General features: G+C 50.3%; 7 protein-coding genes across 7 annotated transcripts; 5 read left to right on the forward strand and 2 right to left on the reverse strand.

Moving 5' to 3' along the window:
* Positions 1 to 197: 197 nt before the first annotated feature.
* On the forward strand, positions 198 to 1398 carry JN550_002873 (uncharacterized protein; the record flags this gene model as incomplete). The annotated part of the gene is made up of 3 exons (XM_049314214.1): positions 198 to 456; positions 598 to 1032; positions 1094 to 1398. The coding sequence occupies 3 exons, from the start codon at positions 198 to 200 to the stop codon at positions 1396 to 1398; spliced, it is 999 nt and encodes a 332-aa protein (XP_049175398.1).
* A 549-nt stretch (positions 1399 to 1947) lies between these two features.
* JN550_002874 (uncharacterized protein) lies at positions 1948 to 3877 on the reverse strand (the record flags this gene model as incomplete). Its single annotated transcript, XM_049314215.1, has 6 exons — positions 1948 to 2255; positions 2317 to 2612; positions 2707 to 3180; positions 3242 to 3306; positions 3363 to 3554; positions 3608 to 3877. 6 exons carry the CDS (start codon positions 3875 to 3877, stop codon positions 1948 to 1950), a joined length of 1605 nt encoding a protein of 534 aa, XP_049175399.1.
* Positions 3878 to 4353: 476 nt separating this feature from the next.
* Positions 4354 to 4836, forward strand: JN550_002875 (uncharacterized protein; the record flags this gene model as incomplete). The annotated part of the gene is made up of 1 exon (XM_049314216.1): positions 4354 to 4836. One exon carries the CDS (start codon positions 4354 to 4356, stop codon positions 4834 to 4836), a length of 483 nt encoding a protein of 160 aa, XP_049175400.1.
* Positions 4837 to 5420: 584 nt separating this feature from the next.
* On the forward strand, positions 5421 to 6527 carry JN550_002876 (uncharacterized protein; the record flags this gene model as incomplete). The annotated part of the gene is made up of 4 exons (XM_049314218.1): positions 5421 to 5697; positions 5784 to 5920; positions 5977 to 6346; positions 6421 to 6527. The coding sequence occupies 4 exons, from the start codon at positions 5421 to 5423 to the stop codon at positions 6525 to 6527; spliced, it is 891 nt and encodes a 296-aa protein (XP_049175401.1).
* Positions 6528 to 7224: 697 nt separating this feature from the next.
* JN550_002877 (uncharacterized protein) lies at positions 7225 to 10010 on the forward strand (the record flags this gene model as incomplete). Its single annotated transcript, XM_049314219.1, has 9 exons — positions 7225 to 7323; positions 7392 to 7492; positions 7549 to 7835; positions 7894 to 8400; positions 8500 to 8692; positions 8745 to 8888; positions 8939 to 9408; positions 9473 to 9670; positions 9766 to 10010. 9 exons carry the CDS (start codon positions 7225 to 7227, stop codon positions 10008 to 10010), a joined length of 2244 nt encoding a protein of 747 aa, XP_049175402.1.
* Positions 10011 to 10129: 119 nt separating this feature from the next.
* On the reverse strand, positions 10130 to 11923 carry JN550_002878 (uncharacterized protein; the record flags this gene model as incomplete). Its single annotated transcript, XM_049314220.1, has 5 exons — positions 10130 to 10541; positions 10694 to 10849; positions 10942 to 11098; positions 11171 to 11525; positions 11582 to 11923. 5 exons carry the CDS (start codon positions 11921 to 11923, stop codon positions 10130 to 10132), a joined length of 1422 nt encoding a protein of 473 aa, XP_049175403.1.
* Positions 11924 to 12947: 1024 nt separating this feature from the next.
* JN550_002879 (uncharacterized protein) lies at positions 12948 to 13511 on the forward strand (the record flags this gene model as incomplete). Its single annotated transcript, XM_049314221.1, has 2 exons — positions 12948 to 13086; positions 13165 to 13511. The coding sequence occupies 2 exons, from the start codon at positions 12948 to 12950 to the stop codon at positions 13509 to 13511; spliced, it is 486 nt and encodes a 161-aa protein (XP_049175404.1).
* Between the last annotated feature and the right edge of the window lie 89 nt (positions 13512 to 13600).

The following is a 13600-nucleotide window of genomic DNA, read 5'->3' on the forward strand; positions in this document are numbered from 1 at the left end:
GAATTCGTTGGGTGACGTGGGAATTTGGGTACGACAGCCGCCTTTACCTCGCCTACATCCACAGATAGTCGAATTCCGTAGTCTTTTGATAAGCTAGTATATTTGTTAAGATTGTTCACATCACGCAGCGGAGGTTCGCTCAGACAGCTACCTCTACCAAGTAGAATCTTCATTCAACCCCAGACAGTCAAATTACCATGGCCATCCAGACAACCAACAGTTCGCACATTGAAGATGCTGATAGCGGAGAAAAGCTGCTCAAGGAGCTTGAAACAACAGCGACGCTCCCGCTGTGGGCACAAATGACCAGATTGAATCCGCCTCTCCCGAACCCCAAATGTATCCCTTACATTTGGAGATATGGTGAAGTCCGACCATATCTTCTCCGCGCTGGTCAGTTGATTACAGAGAAGCAAGCAGAGCGCCGAGTGTTGATGCTCGTGAACCCTAATCGAGGTAAGATGTCCCAAAAGAAACAAAGAAGTTAGAGAGGTGGCTCGGAGATCGCGATGGTTACCAGTTCATTGAGACAAAGTTCTCCCCACTGCATTTTCCCGTCAATCTAGACGTCGCTGATTCTTTTTCGACTACTTACAGAGGCACCCTACACCACGGATACTGTGTATGCTGGTCTTCAGCTTGTTATGCCAAATGAGACAGCTGCAGCCCACCGTCACACGGCTTTCGCCATGCGATTCATTATCGAGGGCAATGGCGGCTTTACAGCCGTCCACGGCCGGCGCGTGAATATGAATCGTGGAGACGTCATTCTTACCCCTACTTGGAACTTCCATGACCATGGTAAAGATGGCTCTGGTCCCATGATCTGGCTCGATGGCCTTGATCTTCCACAGTTTCAGCACTTCCCCGTTCACTTTGTTGAGCATTTCAAGGACCCCAGATATCCAGCCACGGATGTAGATACCAATGCCTCCCCCATTGTGTTCAAGTGGGAAAAGATGCAGGCGGCACTAGATGCCGTAGAGGGCAACTGGGCGTCGAAGCGATACTTGAAGGATAACGGTCAAGAGGGTCAGTTGCGGAGCGTTTCCCCCAAATTGAAGAGTTTATAAATACTAAAACTTGTATTAAGTCAGCAAGACACTTGGGGGCGCAGCTGAGAGGATCAACCCTGGTTTGAACTCGCCCAAGGTCCAAGAAACCACGTCTAGTGTGTACCACGTCGTCAGCGGTACAGGTTTCTCCCTGCTCAATGGGAAGAAGATCGAATGGGAACAAAGTGATACTTTCTGCGTGCCGGCGTGGACTGAATACCAGCACTTTAGTTCGGGGCCTGAGACAGTGTACCTGTACAGGGTTGATGACAAGCCGATGATTGCAGCTTTGGGATTCTATCGTCAGTCAGATGATGATGTCGAGGATTTAGTCAGCACTTAGTGTTAGTTGTCACATGGGCGCCTGGCATGTTTCCTTAGTTCTCTCGTTAAAGTTTAAATAATTTAAACTATATATTGTAATCGCCAGACTACTTTGAATCACTATGAAATCCCGCCGTTAAAGTTTAATAAGTTTTATTTATAAATAAAATAAATATTTAAATTAATTATTTAAGTAATAATTATTTATATAATTAAGAGATCCCTTTTATTATATACTCATTCATTCCTTTATTAATATTAATTAGATTACCAGTGTCCTTTGTCTCGATTACTGTTGGTTTTTAAATGATCCTGCCCGGGATCACCTTCCTATATACCTGCGATCACCTGTCTCCGTCGGTGATCGGGTCACGTGACTTCCTTTGTTCCATTGGTCCCGTAGTTCCTTGTCTTATCGTCTGTCCGCCAGCTGTCTAGTAGGTTCTAGTTGTTCCTTTCCGGGGTCGGGGTTCGTGAGGCCATGTTCGTAACATTAATTTAATTATTAAAAACTCCGATGTAGTATTTAAATTGTTTAATAATAATCTACGTAACTATCGAGACTGCTTTACCCCATGCGCTCTGAGTCAACCTTTATAATTCTCAGTAGCTTGTTCGACCAGGCGTGTACGGGATCTCTCCAAAAGTAGAGTGCTGCCGCAGCTAGCGATGATACAGAGGTAAGCGTAAACATTACCATATAAACCTCGACCCATCCTGAAGATTGAATCCACGCGACTGCAACGTATAAGAACAGGAAGGCCACCAAGTTCTTAAATGCGTTGATTGCGACCAGAGACTCGGAGGCAACGTGCGGGAAACAGTCCGTAACGTAGGTAATGGAGATATTCGGGCTATACACCTCTCCAAACGATACTGCAGAATGGCATTAGTGGCTGTTAAATTTCCGGTCCCTTGAGTGGGAAGGTATACTTACGCATGGCATAGCCGAAGGCCACACCTACCCACGATAGAGTCTGGGAACAGCATATAGCTACCACAATGCATCCTGCCGGGCCGACCCAGAAACCAGGAATCAGTGACACCAGTCGCTGTTCTGGGAAAATGGTATTACCATTTTTCTTGATCATACGAGTCAAAATCAGGTCAGAGATGAAACCGCCGCCATAACATGCCACGACAAAGCCAATCAGGGCCGCAAATTGAATAAACCCTATACCATCGCTTGTAAACAAGTATGGCGGGGCCATTAGGAACGAGGGGGACGCAAATCTAAACAGCCGTAAGTTAGTCAACATTTTGATATTGGGCACCACCTCTGGAGCACTGTTATCGCCGTCGTGGCGACGCCTTAGGATCCACTTACGTTAGAGCTACCTGCGCCCCAAGAGCAGTACCAAAGACCAAAGCTGACCATACTACAGCAGGGAGGGCAATCAACGCCAGCGGGCGAAGAAAAGCCGTCGCCAGCGAGATCGACGGGTTGTAAGAGATAAAAGATGACCATGTCTTCAGCCAGCTGATATTAACAATTTCCAAGCCCCCTCCTGATTGTTCTGACGGCGGCATTATGTCCTGGATGGAGCTGTGTCCAAACCCACCCTCCTCGTCAGATTTTGACGCATTATTGTCCCTGAGAACAATATCATCTGTTGGTTCGGGAGCTTGAGGTCGCTGGTATGATGACTCCGGATAGAGCAGAAAAATCAAGACAAAACTGAGTAGCGAAAGACCAAAGCAAAGCCAAGTGAAGTCCCGCCAGGTGTCAGGTAGGCGACCAATCATGAAGCTTGCGATCATAGGCCCCACAGCAGTGGAGCCCGAAATGAGGAGGACGTAGCTTTGGTGCACGTCAGTCTATTTTGGTCATCCCAAGCCGTTGAAATACAAATTCCACTCACATGGACATCATAGTGGCCCTCTCATGTAGGAAGAAAATATCTGAAACTACACCGGGAACAATACTCTGTTGGCGCGTAAGAATCTGGAAAATACTTTTTGCTCTCACCGAGTGAACCTTACCTCTCCAGACGCAGCACAGAATCCTGTCACACAGCGCGCAGCTAGCAAGCTATTGAAAGTACTTGCTTTTGCAGTCCAGACCAGTGCAGCCGTGTGAGCACCCATAGAGATGAGTAGTATTGAGCGCTTGCCGAACTTGACTGCCAGTGGAACCCAAATGAAGTTTCCCAAGCCGAGGAGGAGAAAATTGAACTATTCTCCTCTTAGATTCTGTGTCATACATTTTCTGCGGGGATAAGGCTTACCGAGAGCAGTGGTTGGACATCGACTGTAGACTTGTGAAATTCTGCCTCAAGTACCGGTGTGGCTACCGAGAGCCCGGATGCTGCGAAAGTTCCCACGAAATTGAACAATGAAGTAGCGACCAGGGCCAACAACTTCACGTGTTGTGGCCATCTCAATGGGTCTCTTGGATCGGCGGATGGAGGTGGGATGAGGGCAATGCCTTTGTGTTTGAGGGAGTGCTCGATGATGGTGTGCTCGCCATGGAGCTGCTCTGATCTAGATGAGGACATTGCTGCAATTCTTCTCGTTCGCAAATGAAATCTGGCATTCAACGAGAACGGATTTCAGGGAAGGAGTTTTATATATCTGTTCTTGTGTGATACTTGTGCTCACGCATTAGCACCAAAGGGCTGTGCAAGAGTGGAGAGACACATGTAACGCGCAGCAGCGGAACAGCGAAACAGCGGGGCCGTCTGTTAACTCCCCAATCGATTGTGTGGCGTTGCACTCCCCATGGGGAATATCTGTCGGCACTTACTGGTTTGCAGAGATGGCTAGTCAGTTCCATCCGGGACCTTGTAGCTTTCCCTTCCCTATCTCCTAATGGATTTGGCGACCAGCGGGTCCACCTACCCGAGACACCCCCAGCCAGAGTAGCGATACGCCATGAGTTCATTGTCTTCATTTAGATCTATCATCTTCTAGTTTTCTTACTTTTGAAACAGAAATAGCCAACCCCCTACCCGACTTTGCAACGAACTTGACTATGGTGCCACAACTACGATACGTCTTCACCCTCGACGTCGAATTGGCGCCACCGGTAGATTTTGGAAAGACGTACAGCGGCGATCGAAGATTCATACCCATCACCGGCGGTACTCTCGATGGAGACGGCATCCAGGGCCGGATCCTTCCAGGTGGCGGAGACTGGAACGCAGCCCGGGAAGACGGGGTCGTCCACGTCATGGCCAAGTATGCCATACAGATGGACGACGGGACGATGGTGAACATTACGAACGAGGGTTATGGCAGGGCAAGCCAACAGACCATGAAAACCGTCTTCAGCTCACCGGAAGCGGTAGCCGGATCACCAACTAATGGGGCCAGTGAGTGGTATACGAAAACGTTTCCGCATTTCGAGGTTGCAGAAGGCAAATACGGGTGGCTTGGCAAGTCGTGTTTCGTCGGTGATCTCCTCCCACCTGAGAGGCTTGGTCGTGTCAAGATTAGGATATACGAGATCGTCTAGACTGTGGATTGATACCCCCAAATGCCCCGAATGGAACTGTTGTAAGGCCGCGCAGATAGCTGACGCGTAGGCACGCGTAGCACTATAGCCAAATAGAGTTCATAGCAATTACATCGCTATGATCTGCAGACACCAAGTACTCTAGTGTCAGGCCTACAAAACGCAACGGGTCAGGTTTCTATGCAGGGGGGCCTACATCTGCTCGCAGTATGCAAGAGCCAGCTAATGCACCCGGGTTCGACTTGGTTCTTGCCCCGGTGCGATAACCATCTTGCATACCATAGTAGGGGCACATAACAGGTGCACGGAGACCACAAATTCCACCCGTAGATGATGCTGATCCGCGGAAGCTTCGGGGAGAGGTCGGAACCAGGGTGGAGTGGGAGCGGGAGAGATTCAGCCCCACACTAGCTTGTGGATAATGTAACATTGTACCCACAACTGGGTCCGTTCGCCCTACATCGGGGATTGTTTCAGTGAAAACATGCTTCTTTCACTCCTGCTGCAGAGAAGTTTGAACAGCAACGACGTTTACCAAGTTTGAGAAAGCCATTATCGAACAAGTCTTCAGCCAGCTCAATCCAATGACTCTCCCTTGGAATCGTTTGGTGCGGTTTGAATCAGTGGATTCTCGCATTCTCTATGGAGAACCGATACTTCCCCATGATGACTTTGACATTGGGCTCCTGACTGAAGCAGACAAGTTGCAGGCCAAAGTTGTAGTTGGCAGCGATATATTTGATACTACTGGGGCTACCAGGGTAACTGAGGAGATTGTAGCTATCAAGAAGCTACTTTGCCCACTGGTCGCAAGCGAGATTCCATGTGTTCGATGTGTGGGCCTGAACTACGCAAAACATAGTGAGTTCGTTGTTTTGACGATTATAATAATAGCCCCCCCTTTTTTTCTTCTTCTTTCGTCATTCGAATGCTAACAATTGCCCAAGTTCAGCAGGCTAAACGGACTCCTCCACCCTTTCCGTTTATCTTCATCAAGCCAAACACATCCGTCACAGACCATGGAGCCAACATTGTAATCCCCAAGATTGCACAGAACGATCAGGCAGACTATGAAGGAGAACTGGTGAGTGACAAGCGAGTTTAGAAAAGTACGGGAAGATGAGCTAATAAATGGCTTAGACCCTTGTCATTGGCAAAGACGCGAAGGACGTCCCGGTCGAGAAGGCTCTGGACTTTGTAGCTGCTTACACGGTTGGAAACGACATCTCATCCCGCAAGTTGCAGAGAAGTCCAGAGTATGCTGGACGCGTACCGCAATGGGGCTTTTCCAAGGGATTCGACACCTTTGCACCGCTAGGCCCCTGCCTTGTTGCCAGTCATCTGATCAAAGACCCGAAGGACCTGTGGCTCAAGACCAAAGTGAACGGCGAGCTGAGGCAGGACGAATCCGTGAGCGATCTGCTTTTTGACTGCTCGTACCTCATTTCGTACTTGTCCCAAGGCACTACGCTTCAGAAGGGAAGTATAATCATGACGGGAACTCCTGGAGGTAAGTTCAGGGTGGTCTTCTCTCTCCAGGGTTTGCAGCACCGAAAACTGACTTGATCATTCCAAAACGTACAGGCGTAGGAGCAGACATGGATCCTCCTAGATGGCTAGTGCCTGGCGACCAGGTCGAGGTGTCAATAACGAAGATTGGAACTCTGCGAAATGGAGTAGAATTCGCTTGAGTCATGACCTCAGTCCCGGCTTTAGTTTCCTGCTTCGCATAGCTAAAACTCGGAAACGAGGCAGAGTCCGACTGGCGTCTGTCCGGCTTGGCAACTTTCGAAACCCTAAGATACAGTGAAAATAGAATCGTAACGTCTAGACGAATGGCTAGTCCAGCGGCCAGAATCCAGCATCAAACATTCTTGCGCGATGTAGACTTGAATATTAGCACATCATCTACTGCTAGTCGTTCCCTTTCCTCCTCATATATCGTATGCATTTGGTCTGCAGCTAGGTGTAGAAGTTGAGCTTGGTGTTGTTGCTAGGATCCCAAAGCGATCCCCAGCACCCTAGTCAATGCCCAGGTGGTTAGCAGGATGGCACTAGAACTAGGCCCGCGGTGCATAATGTGGGGCCCCGGTGCCGCCATCTGCACTAGCACCCCCCAACCCAGTATCAGAGGTGCCCACTTGCTCTGTGCGGGGCGGGCGAAGGGGGGCTTTTCCACTGTCATGGTCGCCTCCAGGGCTCTCAGTGGTGCTGGCGAACCCGGCCCTCCACATTCAACATTTCCAGGCATGGAGGGAGCACGGGAACTCAAGTAAGTCGACGTCTACCTGCCCTCGCTGCACCGTGCTTTATCATCGACACGGCCTAATGAGAGACGCGTCGGATAGAACATACACTTCTATCAAATCCCATCGTGCTTAAGAAACAATGGCTGACGAGCCGGTTTCCCCGGCTGGCTCGAAGCACCCCACCAAACGCAGACGCATAGCCCTCGCGTGCACAGCTTGCAGGTCTCGCAAGTCGAGGGTGAGACTGCCTTTGTCTTCGTTTCTTGAGCGACCTCCCTTTTTTACTGAAACATCGCTGGCATGTAGTGCAACGGTGCCCGTCCAAGATGCTCGCTCTGTGACTCGCTCGGGTTTGAATGCGTCTATGAGGCATCCGAGTCCAGCACCAACCTCATCGTCCCGAAAGAGTATGTCTGCCCAGGTCTCCTCCTACGCAGCGACGCATCATTGACTTAACTGGCAGCTTTGTCGGAGATCTTGCCGACCGGCTGAAGGCGCTAGAAGAGCGCGTTGCTAGACATGACGCAGCCCTTGCAGAACACGCCATTCACGTCAGCGAGAGGCCGTCGACGGCCCCAGAGCAATCAGAATCCTCGCGGCTCGGCCAGGTCCATTCACGTTCCGCGGCTGATTTTGACCGGACTCCTATCTCACTGGATGACGCCGACCTTCAGGAGCTGCCTCCCGAGGAGCATCAAACTGATGGCATGGCGATGTCTTTCTTGGATGAGGAAGACTGTGGTTTTTTTGGTATACAGTTCCCGGGTCATCGACTTCTGCCGTTCTTGTACTCACCGACCACTACTAGGCCCATCTTCGAACATCTCTCTCATGAGACACATTTCATGGCTTGTTACGCAGGCTAGCCAACCGGCCAGCTCCGAAACAACTCGATGGGGCGGCGCATTGCTGGATAGCGGAGTTGTCAGCACGACGCGACTGTCGTCTCCTATTCGGGACAATCACAGCGGGAAAACAAGCTCGTTCGAACAATGCTCGCCACTTTTCTTGCCTTCGGAGGCGGATACCAGGAGGCTTGTCTCGTACTATTTTACAAACACAGGCCTTCTTTTCCCTTATCTCCATGAAGCATCCTTCATCTCCGAGTATGACCAGTTGGTTGCAAATGGCTTCAAGAGAGCGCGTCGGACCTGGCTTGGTCTGCTCCACATGGTGCTTGCCATGTCCTCTAATACATTGGCCGTCCATTCGATAGAGGAACGAGAGCAGCGAAATGTCGAGTCCGAGATGTTCTATCGCTGTGCTATGTTGCTGTGTGATCGTCAAGCCCTTAGGGGCACAAGTGTCGAAACAGGTTAGCAAAGATACCCATTCTCCCTTTGTTTCTTGCGCGTTCCCAATATGGAAACCCTGCTTATATTACACCTGACGGCTAAAGCATTGAGATTGGCAGTTCAATACCTGCTTCTTATGACCCAATACTTGCAAGGAACTCAGATGTCCTTCCAGACGTGGACAATTCATGGCCTAGCCATCAAAGCCGCATTATCGCTAGGTCTCCATTCTATGGAAGCTTCCAGAAAACTGGCTCCGTTAGAACAGGAGATCAGAAAACGGGCCTGGTATGGATGCATCGTGTTGGATAGGTGAGTCGTTTCCTGTATTCCTAGATATACTTACTAAACAGCCTCGAACCAGGAGTCTCAGTATGACATTCGGAAGGCCAGCCGCCATACCAGTTGAATACATTAGACTGCCATTGCCAAGTAATCTTCCAACCTCAACAGATAGTGATAGAATAGATCACCAAGACATGAGTACCAAGTTCTTCAACGCCACAATGTAAGCAAGATACACCATCTCAAAGTATCCAGTGCTCATCTATATTCAAGTAATTTGTACGAGACACTATACCACACCATAGCCCAATTATATGGGCACAACCTGGGCTGTGACCCTCCACTCGATGAAGCAGAGCTACTCGATCGCATTTTCCGACTGGAACGAGAGTTGAGTCGCTGGGAGTCAGGGCTCCCTTCAGGCTTGGCCGTCTTAAAGTCTGCAGATTTGCCGCTTCAGCAGCCGGTTGACCCCATCCAGCAGCGATTTTGCGTCGTCCTGACGCTGCGCAAATTGAATCTTGAAATTCTTATTCATCGACCTGCCCTCATACGCACGGTGGACTTGGTCAAAGACAGCCATCTTGTTGCAACATCAGGCTTCGTCGAGGGTATGCGACAGAGCTCTATCCGATCATGCGTTAAGTCGGCTGAATCAATCATCAACCTCGTACATCATTTGGTGACATCAGAAAGTCCCTTGAACAACCTCCTAGGTGCATGGTGGTATAGTCTGTACTACGGTAAGCACCGCCCTGTGGGAAGAAGCTTTCTCACAACTGCCATCTGATACTGACCTCAACCAAGTTTTCAATTCTGCTCTGATTATCTTCGGCCACTTTGTATACTTGCAGTTCCAGACGGACTCCATCAGACCGATTTGGGAATGCAGCGACTCTATACGTAAGGCCACCGAAGCCTTGCAGCATCTCGGCACCGGTAACGCCACTATCAAAAGGTGCAATGACCACTTGCTGCAACTATCACAGCTGCTGCAGGATTGGAGTACGTGAAACGATTATGAACCCTTATATCCTAGCCCCAAATTCTCTTGAAGGAGTACATGGGATACCCAGCATACTAGTGACTAACCTATATAGGTGCTCGGAGTTTACATTCCTCGATGGTGTATTCAAATCAACAGCCGCTAGAACCATTATCGCAGATCACTTCACTACAGCAGCCTACTGCAGGCGTTGAGATGGACGATTTCTCCGATACCGTGCAAGGGTTTGACCCCGGGCTATTCAACGGCAACGGCCTTGAGCTGAATCACTTTTGCTTGCCTGGAGACTTCTCAACCTTGGTATTGCCAAGCGACCATGCGTTGAACCGCCCTCTCTAAATGTAGCACTTTGTACGTTACGTAAATGAGGGTTGTTTTCGGGCCGCAGCAATAATTAAGCTATGGTGTTTCTATATGAATACAGGATCCAATCTTCATTTGCTTTCCATGGGCGTCTACTATACCCTTTCGGCAATTAGGTCACTGACTGCTTGGTCCCACGCGTCTTGCATTGCCTTTTCCGCATCGTAACCGTAAGCCCAGTTTTGTGTGACGGGGTCACTCCACTGGTTCGCACTGCTACTGAATGACCGCCCTTCAACCTCTGCTCGCATTGCCGCATCCCGAGCCTGCTGCTCCGGACCGTCAGCAAAATGCCACAATATACCGTTGATTGCGCTGGCATCAACCATATCACCGCTTCGTTTGATGCGTTCCACTTCAAATGTTTTAAGGGCAAATCGCAACTCCTTGGTTGAGTGTAATCGATTAATGGCGACGGCAATGGCGGCACCGTCCTCAACCGCCATTGCCGCTCCTTCTGACATGTATGGCAGCATGGCATGCGCAGCGTCACCCAAAATTATCAGCCTTGAGGACGGTGCAGTCCAGGTGCTCAACCGCGTGCCAGTTCTCAGAGGCCACTTCATGCATTTGTCAATGAGAGAAACGATTTTGGTTAACCTAGCCAACAGTTGTTAGCATCCTAGTGATCATTGCACCCTTCTCTAGGTGCCACTTACTTCGGGTCCCATCCAGAGAACTCTTTCTTCATGTTCTCGACTGCAGACTCCTGTACCCACGTAGAGGGGTCAGAGAGATCCTTGTGTGACAGTACCATGTTGAACGAGTTGCCGCCAGCGATGGTGTATGTCATAATGTGACGATCCTCGCCGATCCTATAGTTTTCACAGTGCTTTCATTACTCTCGCGCCCTTCAAGATGACTGTGACTAGTACTCATCCGTACCATGCAATGATGGGGCTCTTACCAAATGTTTAACGATGGCCTTTCGATAATCTGCGCGATTTCAGGGTCGGACCTCATCTTGGAGACGTCGACTGTCGCACGGTAGGCAGCAAAACCACTCAGGCGCGGCTCGTGGTTTCCTTGTGGGTGTATTAGTGATCTAGCCACGGATTTCACTCCTGTCTGGACGTTAGCATACCAGCTCACACTGAGGCTCACTGAAATAGTGGCAAATGAAAGGTGAAAGTTACCATCAGCCGCGATCACAAGGTCGGATTTTACGATGGAGCCGTCCTCCAACACGACAGCTGCACCTTCTGCGTCATACTCTACTACTCTGCTGTTGAGTTTGACCTTGACTCCCAGCTCGACTGCTCTTTGGTAAAGGGCGTCGTGGAAGTGTGCCCGATGCACCACCTGGTATGGCTCTTCATAGAGTGTCTTGAACTCCGAACCGAGATCCGTATATCCAATAACGCTGCCATCCTGCCACCGTCGAAAGTTAATACTCTCTGGCTGCACGGCAGACTTCTGTAGATGCTTCGAGACTCCCCATTTTCGGAGCAATCGACCGGAGTTGGGGGGTATTTGAATACCCGCACCCACCTAAGACCTGTCAGTAGATTTTCCGCAAATTACAACAATTATCGAGATCTGCCCACCTCGCCGAGCTCCGGCGCTTGCTCCAATATAAGAACAGAATGTCCGCGCCTGGCGAGCGCAATGGCAGTAGCGATTCCACCCAGGCCTGCACCGACTATAGTGATTTCTAACTTGAGGCGGGCTTGTTCTGGTGTTGTAGAAACATTGGAGTCTATGTCGCGTTGTGCTCGGAGGGTTCGAAGGAACGTGAGAGACTCCGAGGGATACGGGGGGTCAAGGTTCGTCAGGTTGTGAATACGCTCGGAGTCTGAAGGCATGACATTGAAAACGGAATTACCAGTCGCTGCAGGATCTTTGTTGTTGGTTAATGAACGAACACCGTTCAAAGTTGCGGAAGGCATGATGTGTCGTCCGTCGGCAAGCAACGTGACTGGGGAAGAAGTGAAAGGTGAGGAACGGCTGTTAAGTTGCTAGACGCATATATGAGATCTCAGAACTTTTTACAGGAACTTGCTTATTGTCTATCTACTGGATGGGTAGCCTTGTCGACTGCGTAGGTCGGAACACGGCCGGAGTAGTGGGCTCATACCCTATCGTAAGACCATCCCCAGCTTTCCCCGGCCATACCAGGGTGGGTCGGACCGTCCATTGGAGATTGGAGACGCAGCTCCCCGGGCATTGGACCTGGGGAACGAAAGTCGCCAGGTTTTCCCGTGGTGTGTGAACCCGCCGTAGAGTTGTGGCGATCCGCCCACTCCCCGAAGATATCTTAACTCCCCGCGGCTTGGCGTTGGCTCGTCGGGCTGTGGAGACTCGCGATTTTACCAAACGGCCCCACCCAGGCGCTGATACTGGGAGCTGATGCTATATTGTGCCGACGGGTATATTCTGTAGTAGAGCGCAGTAGGTGTAGTAAAAGGAGAACGTCATTTCTGCTTCCGCTCTTTCATGAAAGCTGCATAGGTGATATGCTTGGCTTGACTTGGCGGCTGTGTCCTTGTCAGGGCCTAGGCACCAACTCGCATCTTTGTAACACCCACCAGTCAACGTATCAGCGGGGGTCTCAGAAACATTGTCTCGCGGGCTCAACCTAGCATAAGATTCCTTGGCGGCTGGGCAATGATCCAGGGCCGTCATGATAACTCGTCTTGTCGCATAGAGGAATAGAGCGATTGTATTGTCGCCTCAAGCGTGACTGCAATTATGACGTAAGCCGTGGAACTAGTTCCGCTTCTGGCCGCCCCCGTCGCCGCAAAACTTCAGTCAGAGGCATTCCTGAACTAAGTGGCTGGTTTTCGCGGGGTGGGACTTCTGACGGGGTTGCGACTGGCATAACGCAACAGAACCAACAGAATCAACATACCAACGCTATCTCTTGTCACGGCAACACTCGTTGACTGGCAAGAATGTATTCCACCCGCTAAGATGTCTGAGACGGTCAGCGTCTTGTTCGTCTGCTTGGGGAACATCTGCCGGTCTACAATGGCGGAGGGCGTCTTCCGCTCCCTTGCGAAGCAGGAGCCATATCGTGAGATGATCGGGACGGTGGACTCTTGCGGCACAGGTATGGCACCTACCTATTTCTATGGCGTCGGCCTCGGACTTTCATGTTTATTTTTTCTGTCTAACTCCGTTCTTTTAGGTGCGTACCACGCTGGCGACGGCCCCGACGATCGGACAATGTCTACTCTGGAGGGTTACGGCATCACCGACTACACGCATGCCGCCCGGAAGGTCCGACCTTCAGACTTTGAGAATTTCGACTATATCTTCGCCATGGACCGATCAAACTTGTCAGATCTACAGCGCTACAAGAAGTCCTCGGCCGCAAAGGCCAAGGTCATGTTGTTTGGGGAATACTCGGGTACCGGAAAGAGCGAGGTTGTGCAAGATCCTTACTACGGCGGCCAGCAAGGTTTTGAGACGGCATATCAGCAATGTTTGCGCTTCTCCAAGAACTTCCTTAAAGACATTCAATCTGGTGCTTGAGCACAGCGCTAGAGATAGACTAGACGATGATACCCATACATTAGACGATGCTGCGGTCCTTGGCTTGGTGACTCCATTCTTCAAGGGGC

This window comes from Neoarthrinium moseri (genome assembly GCF_022829205.1).
Source record: "Neoarthrinium moseri strain CBS 164.80 chromosome Unknown scaffold6_Wmoseri_CBS_16480, whole genome shotgun sequence".
Classification (NCBI taxonomy): domain Eukaryota; kingdom Fungi; phylum Ascomycota; class Sordariomycetes; order Amphisphaeriales; family Apiosporaceae; genus Neoarthrinium; species Neoarthrinium moseri.